The 22301-nt window shown below is 43.9% G+C and overlaps 1 protein-coding gene across 1 annotated transcript in view; it reads right to left on the bottom strand.

The window, feature by feature from the left end:
• The window catches only part of LOC139308456 (aldehyde dehydrogenase family 3 member A2-like), a 46451-nt gene that overhangs the window by 5359 nt on the left and 18791 nt on the right, over nucleotides 1-22301 (bottom strand). Inside the window, 10 exon segments of the mRNA XM_070931984.1 lie at nucleotides 2960-3082; nucleotides 3084-3196; nucleotides 5721-5820; nucleotides 6932-7098; nucleotides 8156-8297; nucleotides 10180-10297; nucleotides 13158-13366; nucleotides 16602-16687; nucleotides 19263-19494; nucleotides 21363-21540. Coding sequence (XP_070788085.1) covers nucleotides 2960-3082; nucleotides 3084-3196; nucleotides 5721-5820; nucleotides 6932-7098; nucleotides 8156-8297; nucleotides 10180-10297; nucleotides 13158-13366; nucleotides 16602-16687; nucleotides 19263-19494; nucleotides 21363-21524 — 1452 coding nt within the window. The 5' untranslated portion in view covers nucleotides 21525-21540.

Raw genomic sequence — 22301 nt, 5'->3', positions numbered from 1 at the left:
AACAAGGGCACTGAAAAAAGTGACTTGCGGCCGTTTTTCACACTTAACGACCATTGCAGCATTCCCCATGGTCACGTGATCAAAATTCAAATGCTTGGAAACTGGCATGTACTTTTGACAGTTGCAGTGTCTCGGGGGGGACACGTGATCCCGTTTTGTGACCCTTGACAAGCAAAGGCCAGGGGGAAAGCAGATTCACTTAACAACCATGTTGCTAACGGCAGTGATTCACTTAACAACCGTGGCAGGAAAGGTCATAAAAATCAGGCAAAATTCACTTAACAGCTGCATGATTGACGTAAGAACTGGGCTCATTTGCTTAACGTATTTGGCATGAAAGGTCGTAAAACAGGACATGACTCCCTTAACAACTGTCTTGCTTAGCAACGGAGATTGGAGGCTCCGTTGTGGTCATAAGCCAAGGACTACCTATATTACAGATAAACTTTTGGCTCCCAATCAGCCCCCATGCATGAATAATGAAGAAGCTTGAAGGGCAAAAAAACACAGAAAAAAAATAATGGTTGAAGGCCAGGCATGCTTTAAATTAAAATAATCAGCCAGGGCTTTTAAGTTCCAAAATAGCTATTTCCAGATAACATAATAACAAAATAATAGTGTTGGAAGGGACCTTGGAGGTCCTCTAGTCCAACCCCCTGCTGGAACAGGAAACCCTACACCACTTCAGACAAATGGTTATCCAATCTCTTCTTAAAAACTTCCAGTGTTGGAGCATTTACAACTTCTGGAGGCAAGTTGTTCCACTCGTTAATTGTTCTGTCAGGAAATTTCTCCTTAGTTTTAGGCTGGTTCTTTCTTTCTTTCTTTCTTTCTTTCTTTCTTTCTTTCTTTCTTTCTTTCTTTCTTTCTTTCTTTCTTTCTTTCTTTCTTTCTTCCTTCCTTCCTTCCTTCCTTCCTTCCTTTCTTTCTTTCTCTTTCTTTCTTTCTTTCTCTTTTCTTTTTTTCTTTCTCTTTCTTTCTGTTTTTCTTTCTTTTTTTCTGTCTGTCTGTCTGTCTGTTTGTCACTGAGAGCATATACACCAAGACAAATTCCTTGTGTGTCCAATCACACTTGGCCAATAAAGAATTATATTTCTAATTCTGTTCTGTTCTGTTCTGTTCGTCTATTATCTCTTTCCATCTATCCTTCTCTATCTATCTATCTATCTACCTACCTACCTACCTACCTACCTACTTTCCAGAGGTGGGTTTCAGCAGGTTCTGACCAGTTCTGGAGAACCGGTAGTAAAAATTCTGACTGGCCCCACCCCGATCTATTCTCTGCCTCCCTAGTCCCAGCTGATCGGGAGGAAATGGGGATTTTGCAGTAATCTTCCTCCGGAGTGGAGTGGGAATGGAGATTTTACAGTATCCTTCCCCTGCCACGCCCACCAAGCCACACCCACAGAACCGGTAGTAAGAAAATTTGAAACCCACCCCTGCTACCTTCCTACCTACCTAATCATCTACATCTACCCATCTATCGATCTGAATGCAGAATAACAGAGTTGAAAGACCTTAGAGGTCTTTAAATGCAGCCAGCTAAACCAGGAGACCTTGTTGGAAATGGTTGTCCAATCTCTTCTTAAAAAACTCCAATGATGGAGCACCTACAATTTCTGGTGGCAAGCAGTTCCACTGGTTTATTGTTCTCACTGTCAGAAAATTCTTTCTTATTTCCAGGTTGAATCTCTCCTTGATCAGTTTCCATCCATTGTTCCTTGTCTGGCCTTCGGGTGCTTTGGAGAATAGCTGGACCCCCTTCCTCCTCTCTGGGGCAGCCCCTCAAATATTGGAAGATGCTCTCCTGTCTCCCCTGGTCCTTCTCTTCACTAGACTAGCCAGGCCCAGTTCCTGCAACCGTTCATCGTATGTTTTAACCCCCAGCCCCCTCATCATCAGATGGACTGACAGGTGCTGTAACCTGAGCTGAGCTCCCTCCTCTGCACATCAAGGGTGACACCTGATCTCATTATAAATATCCTTAATCCTTTTTTCCTGGCAGCCATCTGGAGTGGATCATCCCTGCCTTTTTCTGGAATGTGGTTTTTTTCAGATTCCCAGGCTATTTTCCACCCGAGAGATTTCCTGGTTGCCTCTCATCCAAATACTAACTTGATATCATCCCGCTTGGCTTCCTACGATTCACTGAGACGCCAGTCGTCAACGAGAGGACAGGCAGTCCTCGACATACGACCGTTCGTTTATGGACCGCTTGGTGTCACGCAGGGGGCTGCCTTCAACCACGGTGGCAAAGAGCCTGTAGTACAGTGGACTAAAGCACTGTTATTAACATCTGCTGCTTGCAATTACTGCAAGTCCAAATCTCACCAGGCTCAAGGTTGACTCAGCCTTCCATCCTTTCTAAGGTGGGTAAAATGAGGACCCAGTTTGTGGAGGCAATAAGCTGACTTTGTATAAATATACAAAAGGATGAAGGCTATTGCTTAGCGTATTGTAAGCCGCCCTGAGTCTCCGGAGAAGGGCGGCATATAAATTATTATTATTAAATTTCTATACCGCCCTTCTCCCTGAGGACTCAGGGCGGTGTACAGCCAAAATTAAAAAACATGCAGTACAAATATTAAAAAAACAATTAAAAGATATATAAATTTGGCCCAATTAAAACTCATTACCAATTAAAACATTTAAAAATTTCTTCTTAAGCCAGCCCAGCTTGCTTGAAAAAATTAAAATTTAATTAAAATTAAAGCAAAAAAAAAAAAAAAAAAGGAAGGTCATAAAACGGAGCAAGACTCACTCAACGCCTCTCACTTAGCAAGAGGAACGTTCGGGTCGTAAGACGAGGACTCCCTGTAATTTCAAGCGGTTGCTAAACAAGCGGTCGTAAGTCGAGGACTAACCTGTAGCATTTCCCGGAAGCCTTGTGGAGGGGGTCTATGTTCTTATTTCGGCCTACTTCCTAGGGCTGACATTACGCAACCCCGCCAGGACTTACCTTGATCACAATGGCGGCCACTATGCCCAGCACCGCGAGGGCGACCAGGCCCAACTTCCACATGCTGAACCGCTTCAAGACGAAGAATTTAGCCCAATCCACCTTCTTCTGGCTGTTCGGGGGGGTACCGAATACCGTTGACGGCTTCCATCTTGAACGTCCGGATGAGGCAGCCGCGCTTATGGGAAAAGATATCAAAGCCAAAATGGCCGTGGTAGGCGCCCATGCCACTGTTACCTGTGGGGAGAAGCAGATTTCGAGGGAAGGGGTCATAGCTGGGGAGAGGGGAGCTGTATAAAAATCAGGAGACGGCGAGCTCTAGTCTCCCCCTTAGGCATGAAAGCTGGCTGGGTGCCTTTGGCCCAGTCACCAGGAGACCGTGAGTTCTAGTCCTGGCTGAGGTATGGAAATCAACTGGGTGCCTTTGGCCCAAACACTGGGGGATGGGGAGTTCTAGTCCCGCCTTAGACATGAAAGCCAGCTGGGGGACTTTGGGCGAATCGCCAGGAGATAGTGAGTTCTAGTCCTGCCTTAGACATGAAAGCCAGCTGGGGGACATTGGGCGAATCGCCAGGAGATAGTGAGTTCTAGTCCCGCCTTAGACATGAAAGCCCACTGGGTAACTTGGGGCCAGTCACCAGGAGATAGTGAGTTCTAGTCCTGGCTGAGGTATGAAAATCAACTGGGTGCCTTTGGCCCAAACACTGGGCGATGGTGAGTTCTAGTCCTGCCTTAGGCATGAAAGCCAACTGGGTGCCTTTGGGCAAATCACCAGGAGACGGTGAGATCTAGGCCCGCCTTAGACATGAAAGCCAGCTGGGGGACATTGGGCGAATCACCAGGAGATAGTGAGTTCTAGTCCCGCCTTAGACATGAAAGCCCACTGGGTAACTTGGGGCCAGTCACCAGGAGACAGTGAGTTCTAGTCCTGGCTGAGGTATGAAAGTCAACTGGGTGCCTTTGGCCTAAACACTGGGCGATGGTGAGTTCTAGTCCTGCCTTAGGCATGAAAGCCAGCTGGGTGCCTTTGGGCAAATCACCAGGAGACGGTGAGTTCTAGTCCCGCCTTAGACATGAAAGCCAGCTGGGTGCCTTTGGGCGAATTACTAGGAGATAGTGAGTTCTAGTCCCGCCTTAGACATGAAAGCTAGCTGGGGGACTGTGGGTGAATCACAAGGAGACAGTGAGTTCTAGTCCTGGCTGAGCTATGGAAGTCAACTGGGTGCCTTTGGCCTAAACACTGGGGGATGGTGAGTTCTAGTCCCGCCTTAGACATGAAAGCCAGCTAGGTAACTTGGGGCCAATCACTAGGAGACAGTGAGTTCTAGTCCCACCTTGGGACACAAAAAGCAGCTGGGCGACTTGGGGTGAGTCCCTTTCATCCCAACCTACCTCACAGGGTTATTGTTGTAGGGAAAATAGGAAGAGGAAGGAGCACTAGGTATGTTTTGCAGGTTTCAGTTACTTATAAAGCAATAAAGGTGGGATACGAATAAATAAATAAAACAAAAGTACATTGAAAAACCTAATTAACAAATAAAAAAGTGAGGCTGTTGATAAAAATAGAATCGCCAACATCCAATGACAGATACGGCACAAGAATAGTAATAATAATTAATAAATAAAAATAAATATACACCTCTTCCTTTTCAAACCCTCTTTATCTATTGCGCAAAAGATGTCTTGTTACTCACCTGGCCAAATGGGGACGTTGAACAAGTCAACAGGTGTTGTGTTTAATGTTAAAATGTTTGTGTCTTTTTCCAGCATTCCTGCTCACTGGCTAGCTTTGATCAAACCTGGCTAAATAGCAACAGCAATAGCATTTAGACCTATATACCGCTTCACAGTGCTTTTACAGCCCTCTCTAAGCAGTTTACAGAGTCAGCACATTGCCCCCAACAACCTGGGTCCTCATTTTACTAACCTTGGAAGGACAGAAGGCTGAGTCAACCTTGAGCCGGTCAGGATCGAACTCCTGACTGCGAGCAGAGTTAGCTTGCAATATTGCATTTATAACCACTGTGCCACCACAAATTCCTTCCTTCCTTCCTTCTTGCCTTCCTTCCTCCCTCCCTCCCTCCCTTTTCTTCCTTCCTTCTATCTTTTTTTCCTTCCTTCCTTCCTTCTTTTCTTCCTTCCTTCGCAAGGAATATCCCTTAGACTTATATACCGCTTCACAGTGCTTTTACAGCCCTCTCTAAGCGGTTTACAGAATCAGCCTTTTCTTCCAACAATTTAGGTCCTCATTTTACCGACCTCGGAAGGACGGAAGGCAGAGCCGACCTTGAGCCAGGTGAGATTCGAACTGCCAAACTGCAGCTAGCAGTTTATTTGTTAATTAATTAATTAATTAATTAATTAATTAATTAATTATATTTCTATACCGCCTTTCTCCCGTAGGACTCAAGGCGGTGTACAGTCAAGAAAAATATAGACACACAAACATCATAAAATTGCTAATTAAAATTATTACTTAGTTTGGTCAATTAAATAAAACCCAGAATTAGATCACATTTAAAAAAAATAAAATAAAAAATCATTCACATGTTCATATGTTTAGCCCCGCCTGTTGAAACATCAGGGTCTTGAGGGCATGGCGGAAAGTCAGCTGAAGTATTGCTGCACTCTAACCACTGCGCCACCTCGGCTCTATGCATAGCACACTGGGACTGGGAAAGTGGCCTTGGGGGAAGGAGGAATCTAAGCAGAAAATCTTTCTAATTAGGAAACACAAAACGACTTTCATTCTGAGACTCACCAACGCCTCCGAAAGGTAAACCTGGAATGGAAAAGTGCATGATGACGTCATTGGCGGTCACTCCGCCGCTGGAGGTCTCGGCAATCATTTTATTGATGACCTGGGAGGCAAGAGAGAAGAGAACAGAGAGTGCAAAGGCTGTCGATACGTCAGTTGGTTTGGATGAAAAACGGAAGGGAGGGAGGGAGGGAAGGAGGGAGGGAGGGAGGGAAAGAGCAAGGAAGAAAGAAAGAAAGAGAGAGGGAGAGAGAGAGGAAGGAACGAAGGAAGGGAGGGAGGGAGAGACAGAGGGAGGGAGGCAGGGAGAAAGAAAGGAAGGAAGGAAGGAAAGGAGAGACGGAGGGAGGGAGGCAGGGAGAAAGAAAAGAAGGAAGGAAGGAAGAAAGAAAAAGAAAGGAAGGAAGGTAGGGGAAAGAAATAAAGGAAGAAGGGAGAGATGGCGGGAGGCAGGGAGAAAGGAAGGAAGGAAGAAAGAAAGGAAGGAAGGGAGAGACGGAGGGAGGGAGGCAGGGAGAAAGGAAGGAAGGAAGGAAGAAAGAAAGGAAGGAAGGAATGGAGAGACGGTGGGAGGGAGGCAGGGAGAAAGGAAGGAAGGAAGGAAGAAAGGAAGGAAGGGAGAGACGAAGGGAGGGAGGCAGGGAGAAAGGAAGGAAGGAAGGAAGAAAGAAAGGAAGTAAGGGAGAGACGGAGGGAGGGAGTCAGGGAGAAAGGAAGGAAGGAAGGAAGGAAGAAAGAAAGAAAGGAAGGAAGGAAGGAAGGAAGGGAGAGATGGAGGGAGGGAGGGAGGGAGAAAGAAAGGAAGGAAGGAAGGAAGAAAGAAAGGAAGGGAGAGACGGAGGGAGGGAGGCAGGGAGAAAGAAAGGAAGGATGGAAGAAAGAAAGGAAGGAAGGGAGAGACGGAGGGGGGGAGGCAGGGAGAAAGGAAGGAAGGAAGAAAGAAAGGAAGGAAGGGAGAGACGGAGGGAGGGAGGCAGGGAGGAAGGAAGGAAGGAAGAAAGAAAGAAAGGAAGGAAGGGAGAGATGGAGGGAGGGAGGCAGGGAGAAAGAAAGGAAGGAAGGAAGAAAGAAAGAAAAGGAAGGAAGGAACTACACCTCTGAATAAAAAAGAAAAGTTTTATATCCGAAGGAGATTCCTCCAGGTACCCAAAAGGAAGACAGTCCTGAATTTAAAGAGATGGAGCCTGCCTGGAACCTGGGAAGGCAAAGTCTACCTTGTTGCTGTCGGAGAAGACGTAGAGGGCGAGGGGCTTCTCGCGCTGGTTGATGAACTGGATGGCTTCCTCCACCCCTTTCACCGTGACGATAGGCAGGATGGGACCGAAAATCTCTTCCTGCATGATCCGGGCTTCCGGATTGACGTCCGTGAGGATCGTGGGAGCTAGAAAGAGAGGAAGGGAGAGAAGGCCACAAAAATAGCCACAGTCCTCAGCTGCAGGCTAAGTGGCAGGGCTAGCCACAGCATTGGGTGACACAGAGCAAGCATCTGTTTTGATGTATCTGTATTTATATTTATCGAGAATTTTACAGAAACTGAAAGACAAAGGAAGGGAGGGAGGGAGGAAGGAAGGAGAGAGGGAAGAAGGAAGGAGGGGAAGGAGGGAGAGAGAGAGAGAGAGAGAGAGAGAGAAAGAAAGAAAGAAACGGACGGAGGGAGGGAGGGAGGAAGAAGAAAGGAGAAAGAAAGAGGGAAGGAGGGAGGAAGGAAGGAAAGGATGGAGGGAGGGAGAGAGAAAGAAAGAAAAAGAAAGAAAGGAAGGAAGGAAGGGAGGGAGGGAGAGAGGGAGGGAGGAAGAAGGAAAGAGAAGGAGGGAGGGAGGAAGGGAGAGAGAAAGAGAAAGAAGGAAAGAAAAAGGAAGAAAGAGGGAGGGAGGGAGGAAGGGAGGAAGAAGGAAAGAGAAAGAAAGAGGGAGGGAGAGAGAAAGAAAGAAAAAGAAAGGAAGGAAGGAATGGAGGGAGGGAGAGAAAAAGAAAGAAAAAGAAGGAAAGAAAAAGGAAGAAAGAGAGAGGGAGGGAGGGAGGAAGAAGGAAAGAGAAAGAAAGAGGGAGGGAGGGAAGGAGGGAGAGAGAAAGAAAGAAAAAGAAAGAGAGAGAGAGAGAAAGACAGAGGGAGGGAGGAAAAAGGAAAGAAAGAAAGAGGGAGGGAGGGAAGGAGGGAGAGAGAAAGAAAGAAAAAGAAAGAACGAAAGAAAAAGAAGGAAAGAGAGAGAGAAAGACAGAGGGAGGGAAGAAGAAGGAAAGAAAGAAAGAGGGAGGGAGGGAAGGAGGGAGAGAGAAAGAAAGAAAAAGAACAAAAGAAAAAGAAAGAAAGAGAGAGAGAAAGAGAGAGGGAGGGAGAGAGGAAGAAGGAAAGAGAAAGAAAGAGGGAGGGAGGGAGGGGGTTGTTGTGTTTTCCCCCTGGGGAGGTTTTGGGGCATCTGACTGGTTTGGGGGCTCACCTATGAAGCAGGCGGACTCATCCGTTTCGCCCCCGTAGGCCACCTTCTGTCCTTCCAAAAGGCCCATCAGTCTCTTGAAATGACGCTTGTTCACAATCCGCTCGTAATCCGGGGAGTCCTTAACGTTCTCGCCGTAGAACTCCTGCAAGGGAATCAACATGGAAGGCTCACTCCAGGCCGGGGGGGGGGTCAAACTCGATTTCATTGAGGGCCGCATCGAGGTTGTGTTTGACCTTGGGGGGCCGGGGTCACCGTGGCCAGCTCGACGTCACTCGTGTTGGGGGCGCCTGTGGGGGCCCAAGCACAAACAGACTCCCGAGCTCCGTTTACGGCTGCGACGGCCTCCTGCAACGCTCTGCCAGCAAAAACGGAGCTTGGGAGTGCCGTATGCAGAGACACTGCGGGCCAGTCCCTCACTGTTTCCAGGGTGGCCCTGTGGGCCAGATCTAAGCACCACGCAGGCCGGATCCGGCCCCTGGGCCTTGAGTTAGACACCCCTGCTCTAGGTAATCAGGACCGGCTAGTCCTCGACTTACGACCGCAATTGGGACGGAGCTTCTGTCACTAAGAGAGACGGTTAAGTGAGTTGTGCCTGATTTTTAAGAGCGAGGGAGGGAGGGAGGAAGGAAGGAAGGAAGGAAGGGGAAAGTAAAAAATAGGAAGGAAGGAAGGAAGGTAGGAGAAAGTAAAAAATAGGAAAGAAGGAGGGAGGGAGGAAGGAAAGAGGAAAAAACACAAGGAAGGAAGGAAGAAGGGAGGGAGGGGAAAGTGAAAAATAGGTAGGAAGGACGGAAGGAAGGAAGAAAGGAGGGAGGAAGGAGGGAGGGAGGGAAAAAGGAAAAAATAGGTAAGAAGGAAGGAAAGAGAGGAAAAAATGGAAGGAAGGAGGAAGGGAGGGAGAAAGGACAAAATAGGGAGGAAGGAAGGAAAGAGGGGAAAAAAGAAGGGAGGGAGGGAGGGAGGAAGGAAGGAAGGAAGGACAAAATTGGGACGAAGGAAGGATAGAGAGGAAAAAACAGAAGGAAGGAAGGAAGGAGGGAGGGAGGGAGGGAGGAAGGGAAAAAGGAAAAAATAGGTAAGAAGGAAGGAAAGAGAGGAAAAAATGGAAGGAAGGAGGAAGGGAGGGAGAAAGGACAAAATAGGGAGGAAGGAAGGAAAGAGAGGGGAAAAAAGAAGGGAGGGAGGGAGGAAGGAAGGAAGGACAAAATTGGGACGAAGGAAGGATAGAGAGGAAAAAACAGAAGGAAGGAAGGAAGGAGGGAGGGAGGGAGAAAGGACAAAATAGGGAGGAAGGAAGGAAGGAAAGAGAGGAAAAACCAGAAGGAAGGAAGGAAGGAAGGAAGGAAGGAAGGCAGGAAGGAGGGAGTGAGGGAGAAAGAAGAAAGGAAAAAAGAAAAAATAGGAAGGAAGGAAGGAAAGAGAGAAAAAAACCAGAAGGAAGGAAGGAAGGAGGGAGCGAGGGAGAAAGAAGAAAGGAAAAAAGAAAAAATAGGGAGGAAGGAAGGAAAGAGAGAAAAAAAAACAGAAGGAAGGATGGGGAAAAAAAGACCGATTTTTCCAGCCTGATTTCCTTCAATATAAAAGGGAAGAATTTGTAAATTTGTATTTACTGTATTAAGATTCTGTTATTTTATGCCTGTGGGGTTTGCCTTTGGGGTTTGTCTCATGGCCTGGCCTACCTCGAAGGGTTGGGGTTGGGGATTACGCCCTTCTCCTGCAGCTGCACCACCAGGAGGCTTTTGCTAATCCATCAGTGCAAAAGACAAGCAACTTCCCTTTTATTGTTACCCCAAAATCTTTGTGCTACAGCTTGCAATGGAAGCTGCTTTGCTGCTAATCCCGGCGGAGGAAAAAAGTTTCCTCTGGAGTTTTGGTCAAGGAGCAACGCACGTTTCTCTGTTTTTGAAGAGTCAACTGGCATTTGCCCAGAAACTCCCAAATTCTGATGCCGTCATGACCCTGTCTTGCCCCACAACAGGAATTGGCCTTTCCCAGACACAGGAGACCCCCGGCCTAGTTCTTACCTTGACGGTCTTTTTAATGATCTCCACAACGGTCTTCTGAATGGATGGACTGCATAGGATATAATCCGGGGCAATGCAGGTCTGGCCACAATTCATGTACTTCCCCCACGCAATCCGCCTAAAAGGATTAAAGAATCCCAGAAGGTTAAGAGTAGGAAGGGGCTCTCCAGAGGTCATCCAGCCGAACCCCAGGTTCAGGCCAGGGATCCACATTACAGGTAGAACTCGATTTACGACCGTAATTGGAATTTTAAAAAATTCCAATTCACGAAATCCTAAATTGAAGCGTGCAAACCAGCATCTGCATTTCCTGCGTTGGATGAGGAGAGCACCTCTTTCTCCTTCTGTCCTGGCCACTTTTTACAGAGGCACCACGGAGAGCGTTTTAACAAACCGCATCCCGGTTTGGTTTGGTGGCCGCAGTGCCTCACATAGAAAGTCCCTACAGAGAGTGGTGAGGACAGTGGAGAAGATTACAGGAAGTTTGCTTCCCGTCATTCAGGATATTGCTTAAAATTGCTATGTGCTTAGAGCTCAAAGCATTGTTAGAGACCCCACATACCCACTTCACGGTCTATTTCTGTTGCTCAGTTATGGGAGGAGGTTCCGAAGTATCTATAGAAGGACTACCAGATTCTGGAAGAGCTTTGTTCCCTAGGCCATCCGTCTGGTAAACTCGCAAGATTCGTTTTTCTCACCATGTACACGTATACATCCGAACTAGACTGTGTTGTTTCTCTCTGTCATATAATCTATGTGGGTATATGCATAATTTTGTATTTATTTATCTTTTTATTTATTTATTTATTTAAAAAGTTTTACAAATACATTTTCTCCCCAGTTTCCCCCCCCCCCCCCCCCACAAACCCCCCAAACCCTCCCTAACCCTCCCCTTTTCCCCCCAGGACTTCCACAAAATAAAATCCTAATGAAAAATACATTTTATGAAACTTAAACCCCTCCACTCCCTATATACCATTTATACCTTCATAAAACTCAATTAATCTATCCCTACATAATACATTCATTCAGCTAAAAGCTATCTGATATTTCCTAGTTTGATATTTATTCTACACATAGTCTATCCACTTTTTCCACTCCCATACATAAGTCTCTTGAGTTCGATCTTTTAAATATGCTGAAATCTTCGCCATCTCTGCAAAACTGGCCATCTTCAAAGTCCATTCTTCAATAGTGGGCAAAGCATCATTTTTCCAATATTGACCTATCAATAATCTCGCTGCTGTCACCATATACAGTATAAGCTTTGTTTCACCCAATGTAAAACCCTTAACTATACCCAATAAAAACAATTGTGGAGAAAACTGAAGTTTTTTTCTCAAAACATTTTGCATGACCCACCAAATTTTTATCCAAAAAGCCTTCACTTTCTTACAAGTCCACCACATATGGTAATATGTGGCATCTAAGCAATCGCATCTCCAGCATTTTGGTTGAACATTAGGATACATACACGATAATTTCTTAGGATCTAAATGCCATCTATAAAACATTTTATAGAAATTTTCCCTCAAATTCTGCGACTGTATAAATTTAACATTCTGGACCCATATCCTATTCTACCCTGTTTCCCCGAAAATAAGACATCCCCTGATAATAAGCCCAATCGGGCTTTTGAGCGCATGAGCTGGAATATCCCCCCCCCTGAAAATAAGCCCTTCCTGAAAATATTTAACCGCATGCACAGCTGGTCCCCACCATTTCTTCTGATTAGGGTTAGGGAGACAGAGCTGAAAATCAGATAAGATTTTCGGGGTTCAGAAAAATATAAGACAGGGTCTTATTTTCAGGGAAACACGGTATTCTAATCTATTCTATTCTATTCTTAATTCTATTCTATTCTATTTTAAATTTTATTCTATTCTATTCTATTCTAAATTTTATTCTATTCTATTCTTTATTCTATTCTATTCTTAATTCTATTCTATTCTATTCTTAATTCTATTCTATTCTAAATTTTATTCTATTCTATTCTCTATTCTATTCTAAATTTTATTCTATTCTAAATTTTATTCTATTCTATTCTTAATTCTATTCTATTCTTAATTCTATTCTATTCTATTCTTAATTCTATTCTATTCTAAATTTTATTCTATTCTATTCTCTATTCTATTCTAAATTTTATTCTATTCTATTCTTAATTCTATTCTATTCTTAATTCTATTCTATTCTTAATTCTATTCTAAATTTTATTCTATTCTATTCTTAATTCTATTCTATTCTAAATTTTATTCTATTCTATTCTCTATTCTATTCTAAATTTTATTCTATTCTATTCTTAATTCTATTCTATTCTTAATTCTATTCTATTCTATTCTTAATTCTATTCTATTCTAAATTTTATTCTATTCTATTCTCTATTCTATTCTAAATTTTATTCTATTCTATTCTTAATTCTATTCTATTCTTAATTCTATTCTAAATTTTATTCTATTCTATTCTTAATTCTATTCTATTCTAAATTTTATTCTATTCTATTCTTAATTCTATTCTATTCTAAATTTTATTCTATTCTATTCTCTATTCTATTCTAAATTTTATTCTATTCTATTCTTAATTCTATTCTATTCTTAATTCTATTCTAAATTTTATTCTATTCTATTCTTAATTCTATTCTATTCTTAATTTTATTCTATTCTATTCTTAATTCTATTCTATTCTAAAATTTTATTCTATTCTATTTTTAATTCTATTCTATCTATTCAATTCTTAATTCTATTCTTCTCTTCTCCCCTCCCAACACTCTTCTCTCCTCCTCTCCTCTCCTCTCCGCCTCTTTTCTCTTCTTCTCTTCTCTTCTCTTCTCTTCTTAAATACATGCCAGTTGCCAAGCATCTCAGTTTTGATCATGTGACCGTGGGGATGCTGGAACAGTCGTAAGTGTGAAAAACGGTCATAAGCGGACTTTTTTCAGTGCCGTTGAAACTTCGGTCACTCAATGAAGATGCCAAACTCACCTGCAAGCCACCTCAAGATTGCAGTCCTCATCGATGTAACAAGGGCTCTTCCCGCCCAGCTCGAGAGTGACGGGGGTCAGATGCTTGGAGGCGGCTTCCATGACAATTTTGCCAATGGCGCTGTTGCCCGTGTAGAAGATGTGGTCGAACCTTTGCTTCAGCAGTTCCGTCGTCTCCGGCACCCCTCCGTTGACCACCGGATACAGATCCTGGGGTGGGAGGTGGGGGGGACACAGAGGGGATACAGAGAGTCCTCGAATTACGACCACAATTGAGCCCAAAAGAGATGTTGCAAAGTGAAATATTTGTTAAGCGAGTTTGCCAAATTTTATGACTCTTCTTGCCACCGTTGTTAAGCGAATCCTTGCATTTGTTAAATGAGTCACATGGCTGTTAAGTGAATCTGGATTCCCGGTGGACTTTCCTGGTCAGAAGGTCGCAAAACGGGATCACGTGACACACCCACCCACCCCAGACATTGCAACCGTCGTAACTATGAGTCCGTTGTCAAGCATCCGAATATAAATCATGTGACCATAGGGAGGCTGCCACGGTTGTTAAGTGTGAAAAATGGTCGTAAGTTCACTTTTTTCAGTGCTGTTGTCATTTTTAACGGTCACTAAATGAACTGTTGTTAAGTCGAGGACCGCCTGTAGATAAATAAATGGGTTTTCATCTCCACATGCAGCTAGTCCTCGACTTACGACGATTCGTTCAGCGATTGCTCAACGTTACAACAGCACTGGAAAAAGTGAATTTTTCACACTTATGACCGCCGCAGCATCGTCCGTGGTCACCTGATCAAAATTGAAACAATCTTATAATTTCAAAGGTTAGTTCTTCAAAAGAAGCATTCAACATTTTAATTTCTAATTTTAATGTTTTTTTTAAAAAACTTCAAAACATTTTCAATATTTTAATTGGTCCTGTTTTAATAGGGTGAGGTTTACGTAGGTAGTCCTCGACTTACGGCACAATTGACCCTCAACATTTATGCTGCTAAGGGAGAGACAGTGGCTAAGACAGTCCTTGACTTACAACAGTTTGTTTAGTGACCAAAGTTAACAATGGCGCTGAAAATGTGACTTATTTTTCAGAGTTATGATCTTTGCAGCATCCCCATGGATCATGGGATCAAAATTCAGATGCTTGGCAACGAGTTTCATATTTATGACGGTTGCAGTGTCCTGGCTCAGTTGATCCCCTTTTGCGACCTTCTGACAAGCAAAGTCAACAAGGAAGCCGGATTCGCTTAACAACCATGTGACTCACTTAAAGAATTGCAATGATTCACTTAACAACCAGTGGCAAGAAAGGTTTTTTATTATTATTATTATTTATTAGATTTCTATAGCGCCCTACTCCCGAAGGACTCAGGGCGGTGCACAGCCAGACAATAAAAACACATACAATACAAAATTTAAAAAATAGAATAAAATCAAATTAAATAATTTTGGCCCCGACAAATTTAAAACCCCAAACTTTTAAAACCAATTTAAAATTGAATATATAAATACTAAAAGATATTTAAAATTTTAAAAATCTTTTATAAAAGAGGGGGAAAATTAGGCCAGGCCGGCCTGGTGAAATAAAAAGGTCTTTAAGGCGCGGCGGAAGGTGCGCAGATCCGGGATCCTCCGTATCTCTGGGGGGAGCTCGTTCCAGATAGTAGGTGCCCCCACAGAGAAGGCCCTCCCCCTGGGGGCCGCCAGTTGGCATTGTTTGGCCAACGGCACCTGGAGGAGCCCTTCTCTGTGGGAGCGTACCGGCCGGTGGGAGGCTATTGGTGGTAGTAGGTGGTCCTGCAAGTACCCAGGTCTTAAGCCATGGAGCGCTTTAAAGGTGGTAACCAAAACCTTGAAGCGCACCCAGAAGACCACCGGGAGCCAGTGCAGCTCGCGCAGGAGAGGTGTTACATGGGAACGCCATGTCGCTCCCATTACCACCCGCGCGGGCCGCACTCTGCGCGGCCCAAAATTGAAGCCCAAACTTGCTAAACGAGATGTTCAGGGAGTTTTGCCCCATTTTACGACTTTTTCTGTTGCAGTTGTTAAGCGAATAACTGCAGGTGTTATAACATGGTTGTTAAGTAAATCCAGCTACCTTAATGACTTCGCTTGCCCATAGGTCGCAAAAGAGGAGCACGTGACCCCAGGGACACTGCAACCGTCATAAATACGAGTCAGTTGCCAAGCGTCCAAAACTTGGTCACGTGGGGATGCTGCAACGGTCATAAGTGTGGGAAAAAAAAATGGCCATATACAAGTAGTCCTCGACTTACGACCACAACCGATCCCCAAATTTATGTTGCTGACTGAGAAATTTGTTAAGTGAATTTTGCCCCCTTTTTACGACTTTTCTTGCCACATTTCTTAAGGGAATTCACTGCAGTTCTTCAATGAGTCACACGGTCGTTAAATGAATCTAGGTTCTTCCTGGACTTATCAGAAGGTCGCAAAAGGGGATCACGCGACTCTGGGACGCTGCGACCGTCATAAATGTGAGTCAGTTGTCAAGCATCCGAATGTAAATCACGTGAACCTGGAAATGCTACAAGGGTCGTTAAGTGTGAAAAATGGCCCCAAAGTCCCTTTTTTTCAGTGCCGTGGTAGCTTTGAACGGTCACTAAATGAGCTGTTGTAAGTAGAGGACTACCTGTACCACTTCTTTTAGTGTTCTTCTAACTTCGAACGGTCGCTAAACGAATGGATGTAGGTCGAGAACTTCCTGTAGTGTGTTCTGCCCCAGCTACGGACCCCAAAGAACGCAGCGCACACAAAGTCTGTACAAACCTTCGTTTACTAAATTAAATCAGTCTTTTTTTCAAACAAAGGCTGTTAATTAACTTTCTTAACAGCCTACAAGAATCCAAAGAATAAATAATCATAATCTTACTACGGTTGGCAGAAAGCCCAGAAGCAATTTGCAGGAAACTGATAAGAGAACTAAGATCAAGACACGAAGGAGAGTGAACGAAGTTGTTCCCTGCAAATTGCTTCAGTCGGTGTTCCTCCTTAAATAGGCTAAGGGAGTAGCCAATTAGCCCCAAGCCTTACTCTCGAGGAGACCTCCTCCTGAGGAGCCACTCCTGCCTTTTGTGCCCGTGCATCGAGAAGAGGCTCCTCCTCTTCATCCTCTTCACTTAAAGGAGCTTCTGGAGGTTCTGAAGGCCCTGGCGGAATCCCCGCCTCTGGCACCACATCTTCTCCAGCCTCCTCATTGTCTGACTCTAGTGCCAGCTGCACAGGCTGCTGGCACAGCACCACACCAGCCTCCTCGCTGTCGGAATCAGCTACTAGCTGCACAGGCCACGTACGGGCCACAACATAGTGGCCTTTTGGAGTGAAACACAACCACACGCACAAAAACGCACAAGCCCTGGCTGTTGGCAAATGAAACGCAACCACACCGCGAAGCCACACAGCAACAATTCTTCACCCTCACCTTGTCGAGGTATTGAGGCAACAGCTTTTCAAACATCTTGGCTGTGTTCTCGCTGACCTCCGACGGCTTGACCACGACAGCATTGCCTGAAAAACAACACATAATGCAGGAATGGAGAATGAAAGGACACCCTGAGGTCATCCAGTCCAACCCCCGCGCTCCATTACAGGTACCCTGTTTCCCCCGAAAATAAGACCTCCCCTGATAATAAGCCCAATTGGGCTTTTGGAGCGCATGTGCTAAAATAAGCCCCCCCTGAAAATAAGCCCTCCCCGAAAATATTTAAACACAGAGCTGGAAATCAGGTAAGACTGCAAGAGAAGCCCCATCTTGCTCCACGCGCCCCCCCAAAATAAGACCTCCCTGAAAATAAGGCCAAGCGCTTATTTTGGGGTTCAAAAAAATACAAGACAGGGTCTTATTTTCGGGGAAACATGGTAGCCGTCGACTTATCATCACATTTGGGGAACCCAGAATTTCCACCGTTAAGCAAAACGGTTGTTAAGGGAGGCGGGTCTGACTTTACAACTGTTTCTACCACGGTCACTGAGTGAATCTTTGTGGTCCTTAAGTGAATCGTGCAGATTTTAAGCAAAGTGACTTCTCCCGCTCCTCTGGGTCATAGGTAGCTTTTTTTGGAAAAAAATTTTTTGGTAACAATTGGAAAATTGTTTTGGTAACAATTTTGGAATTGTTGCTAAGCTACCAGTTGAGGCCTAGCTGTATTTATTCCGTCTTTAAGAATGAATTGAAATGAATGTTATTTTACGGGGTTTTTTTTGCTATATGTTTTATGATACAGGCCGTCCTTGACTTACAAAAGCTCATTTAGTGACCATTCGAAGTTACAACACCACTTTAAAAAGTGACTTATGGCCGTTTTTCACACTTACGACCGTTGCAGTATCCCTGTGGTCACGTGATTCGGATACTCAGCAACTGGCTCCTATTTATGACGAAGGCTGCAGTGTCTCGGGGTTACGTGATCCCCTTTTGATCGGCGAAGCCAGATTCATTTAGTAACATGTTACTAACTGAACAACGGCAGCAATTCGTTTAACAATTGTGGCAAGAAAGGTCGTAAAACGGGGCAAAGTTCCCTTAACGGAGGTCTCACTTAGCAACGGAATTTTTTGCCTCATTCCTGAAGAAGTTTCTTGGATGAGAAGCGAAATGTCTTCAAAGAAAAACCAGAAAGTCAAATTTATTTATTTATTTATTAATCAAATGGTATGGTTAAAGAGATAGAATTGTGGGAAATAATTCGAAAATTGTATTGTAGTCTTATTTGAATTAAGAACTAGGTTTCAAGGTTAAATTGCTATATTTTTGGGATTAGAGATAGGATCTAAAATTGGTGAAGTAATAGGGAAATAAAGATTTATTGAGCATTATACGAAGTAAAAAATGTGGGGAACTTTTAGAAAGGGAAATAAGATTTTGAAACATAAACATGTTTGACCTGTATTCTTAATAGGATTTAGGCTAAGAATTGTGAAATGTATTATGAGGTATTAATTGAATTGAGATTTAAAATGGATTAATAGAAGGGTAATTAAAAGGGTAAGTTGCCCAGAGTCCCTTGGGAATTGGGCGGCATAGAAATATGATTAATTAAATTAAATTGTTTTGATTAAATAAATAAGAATAAACTTTTAATAAGATGGTAATAGGGGAGATAGGTGATTTAAGATTAAGCATTGTTAATAGTGAGGATTTAGGGTAAGAATTGTGAAATGTACTATGAAGTATTAATTGAATTAAGATTTAAGGGGGGTTAACAGAAGGGTAATTGTTTTGATTAAGTAAATTTGATTTTTTTTTTTTTTAAAGATGGTATTAGTTGAGATAGGTGAGTTAAGCTTAAGAAATAAGTGTTATGGCAAAATAGAATATACAAAATTTTGTTAAAGATGGGGAAAAAAGAAACCTGTATAAATTGATGACTGGATCAGGGCTCTGTTCCGAAAAGATGTAATTTGTGTGTTTGAAAAAATAAAAAAAAATAAAAAATAAACTTTTTGCAATAAAAAACAAAAACAAAAACAGAAAGTCCAGTTGCCTCTTGGGAAAAAAAGCACCTTTGGGACACATCTATATCTATATTATAATAAATAATAAAACATCTGGAATCCTGCATCCAGTTTTGGTCACCACGTTAGAAAAAAGGATGCTGAGACACTGGAAAAAGTGCAAGGAAGAGCAACTAAAATGATTAAAGGTCTGGAGATTAGAAATATATGAAGAACGGTTGCAGGATTTGGGTATGTCTAGTTTAATGAAAAGAAGGACTAGGGGAGACATGATAGCAGTATTTTCCAATATCTCAGGGGCTGCCCCAAAGAAGAGGGAGTCAAGCTATTCTCCAAAGCACCAGAAGGCAGGACAAGAAGCGATGGGTGGAAACGAATTGAGGAGAGAAGCAACCTGGAATTGAGGAGAAACTCCCCAACGGTGAGGACAATTAACCAGTGGAACTGCTTGCCACCAGAAGTTGTGGGTGCTTCATCACTGGAGGTTTTTAAGAAGAGACTGGACAGCCATTTGTCTCAAATGGTATATAGTGTCTCCTGCTTGAGAAGAGGGTTGGACTAGAAGTCCTCCAGGGTCCCTTCCACCTCTATTCCGATGGTGAGGATTTCAAGTGAGTAAACCACCTACCGGCAGCGATGGCTGCTATCAGAGGCTGCATGACCAAGACGAAGGGGTAGTTCCACGCCCCAATGAGCAAGACTACCCCGAGGGGCTCCCGTTGGATGTAGGTCTTGTCGCTCAATGTCAGGACTGTCTTCTCCACGGCCTGAGGGCTGGCCCAGTCGGGAAGCTTCTCCAGCATCAGGTCAATCTCGCCCAGGACGATCATAAATTCGTAGCTGAAGCTGTTGAATTCACTCTGCAAGAGTCACGTCCGTGTCGGTTAGGGGTGGGTGGGTTTGATATAAAATTGTGTAGCAAATACATGAAAATCGATAAAGACAAGCAAGGGCCACCTTGTAACGGGAGGGGTACCAAATAAATTTAATAAATTTAGTAAATAAGAGCTCTTATGTTTTATGTTAGTATGTTTCCTTGTTTTCTTGTAGACGTTTTCATGACCCAACTAGGTAACATATTCAGTGCTAGAAGGGAATGGGGTTTAGGAAGAAGAGGAGGAGGAGGAGGAAGAGGGGGGAGGAGGAGGAGGAAGAGGAAGAGGAGGAGGAGGGCGACTGCAGGGTCCTTGGTGCTCTCTGAGCTTGCTTGTAGACGTTTCATGACCCAACTAGGTAACGTCATCAGTGCTACCAGTAGAAAGGAGTGCTGTTTGCTGTCAGTTTATATTCCTGTGTCTTGCCTGTCTGCGTGGGTGTGGGCGATTTAAGGGATTCTTTGATTGGGCTGAAAACCAGCAAAGCTCAGAGAGCACCGAAGACCCCTCATGTCAACCCTGAGCTACAAATATTCTCCTTTATTGATCGTAATTGAGCCTGCAATTTCAGTTCTTAAGTGGGGACAGTTGTAATGCGGGTCAAACCTGATTTTAGGGTCTTTTCTCCGGAGGTCATTAAGTGAAAGTGGAGGTTGAAAAGTAAACACAGCCGTCATTAAATGAATCCATGGTTTGCTAAGGGACTTTTTTACTAAAAGCCACTGCTATTTCTTCCATATATGAAGGAGAATCAAGATGGGAAAATATTGAGTTTCTTCCTCACACTTTCCTGACTTCCTGGTGTAAGCTCCTGTTTTACTAAAAGCCACCGCTATTTCTTCCACATATGAAGGAGAATCAAGATGGGAAAATATTGAGTTTCTTCCTCACACTTTCCTGACTTCCTGGAGTAAGCTCCTGTTTTACTAAAAGCCACCGCTATTTCTTCCATAAATGAAGGAGAATCAAGATGGGAAAATCTTGAGTTTCTTTCTCACGCTTTCCTGACTTCCTGGGTAAGCTCCTGTTTTACTAAAAGCCACCGCTATTTCTTCCATATATGAAGGAGAATCAAGATGGGAAAATCTTGAGTTTCTTTCTCACGCTTTCCTGACTTCCTGGTGTAAGCTCCTGTTTTGCTAACAGTACCATCTATTTTCTTCCTCTTCGGGCTAAAACTTTACTGCATCATCAGGGGAGAGCAGCAGCCCCCACTTCCATCTCCCCAGACCCCCTCCCCTCCAGTTTTCCTGAACCCTGCCAGGAGAAGAAGTCCTGAGTCTCTTTCAACAACTAATTCCTTTGCAAGAGAAACTCGGTGTATTGTGGTCGATTTTTTCTTCTCACCTTCCAAGCAAGATCTCTGTCAGCGTTTCGACGCTGGCAGAGGAGAGAGAGAGATAAGCTCTGAACTTTTGCCTGCTAAATCCCTTTGAAGTCGGGTTGTCGTGGAAATGAGGAGGGGGGAGACATTCCTGGGAAATGACGAGACAAGAAGTCTGAAGAATGACTTGGAAGATAGCCAATGAGAAGCAGAGATTTGGGGATCGGAAAGGGAGGGATTGGGGGGGTAAAAGGTCAGTCTTGTCCGCATTGAGTCATGATCCGGTGGCTGTGCTCAATTCAAGAAAAGATTTCCTTAAAGATTGGCAGTTTGGAAATTCATTTTATTTTGAGATAGCATCGAAGTCTGACAATCTCCCTGGCCCGGGGAGAAGTGGGCCCTCATCCCACCTGCAATAGGGAACCCCAGGTCAGCTGCATTCGGACAACCAAACGGCTACTTGTGTATCCGCTCCATCCCCAGCGTTCTCCGTACCAACGTCAACACACACAAATGTGACCGCACCGACCTTGTTGAGATCCGCCTTCAGGGCTGCGGAGAACTCCTTCTCTTTCTCCTGCATCATCTTCTTCAGAGCTTTCAGCTGCTGGATCCGGAAAGCCAACGGACGCGTCTTGCCCGTATTGAAAGCAGCTCGGGCCTGCTCCACCGTCCGCTTCAACTTCTCCATCGCAGTTCCTTGGAAGCTGCGAGAAGACAGAAAAGGTCAGTCATGGCAACTAGGACTGAATGAGGGCGAAGGCGAGATAGCACAGATGATATTCCCTAGTTGGGAAAAACAATCAAGCTCAGAGAGCACCAAGGACACCCCCCCCCCCGTTTTCCTCTTCCTCTTCCTGCTCTTTCTCCTCCTCTCCAGCAAACCCACTCCCTTGTAGCACTGATGATGTTCCCTAGTTGGGTCATGAAACGTCTGCCAGAAACAGGGTGGATAAAAATCAATGCTTTTTTTTAAAAAAAATCAGATTTTTTTTAATTTAAATCTGACTTTTTTTATTTAAATTGGATTTTTTTGATTATTATCGAATTTATTTTAATAAAAAACTTTTGGGGTAAAAATCTATCGTGAGATAGTTTTCTATTTAAGATACATAAATCATTTAGTTCATTCAGCATGAAATGGAGCTTAGTTACGTAGCTGTATATTCTGCAACACTGGGACTATCGGTGAGTCAACGGTGGGTCAAAGGAGGAGCAGAGATGACAGTCGCTCTTTAAAAATTATGATTTAAATCGAGTTGATTTAAATCAAGCCTTTTTACTAGGGATTTAAATCATGATTTAAATTGTGATTTAAATCAACTCGATTTAAATCAAATCCACCCTGGCCAGAAAACAACCAAGCTAAGGAACCCACAGCTCTCCTCCTCCTCTTTCTCCTCCCCCTCCCCTTCTCCTTCACTCCACAAACCCCCTTCTCTTTTAGCACTGATGACATTCCTTAGTT

This window comes from Pituophis catenifer, unplaced genomic scaffold (assembly GCF_029215685.1).
Source record: "Pituophis catenifer annectens isolate HBS135680 unplaced genomic scaffold, rPitCat1.0.hap2 SCAF_1, whole genome shotgun sequence".
In the NCBI taxonomy this organism is placed as follows: domain Eukaryota; kingdom Metazoa; phylum Chordata; class Lepidosauria; order Squamata; family Colubridae; genus Pituophis; species Pituophis catenifer.
Note: the sequence above shows the minus strand (reverse complement) of the source record. Positions and strands in the feature narration are given on the sequence as shown.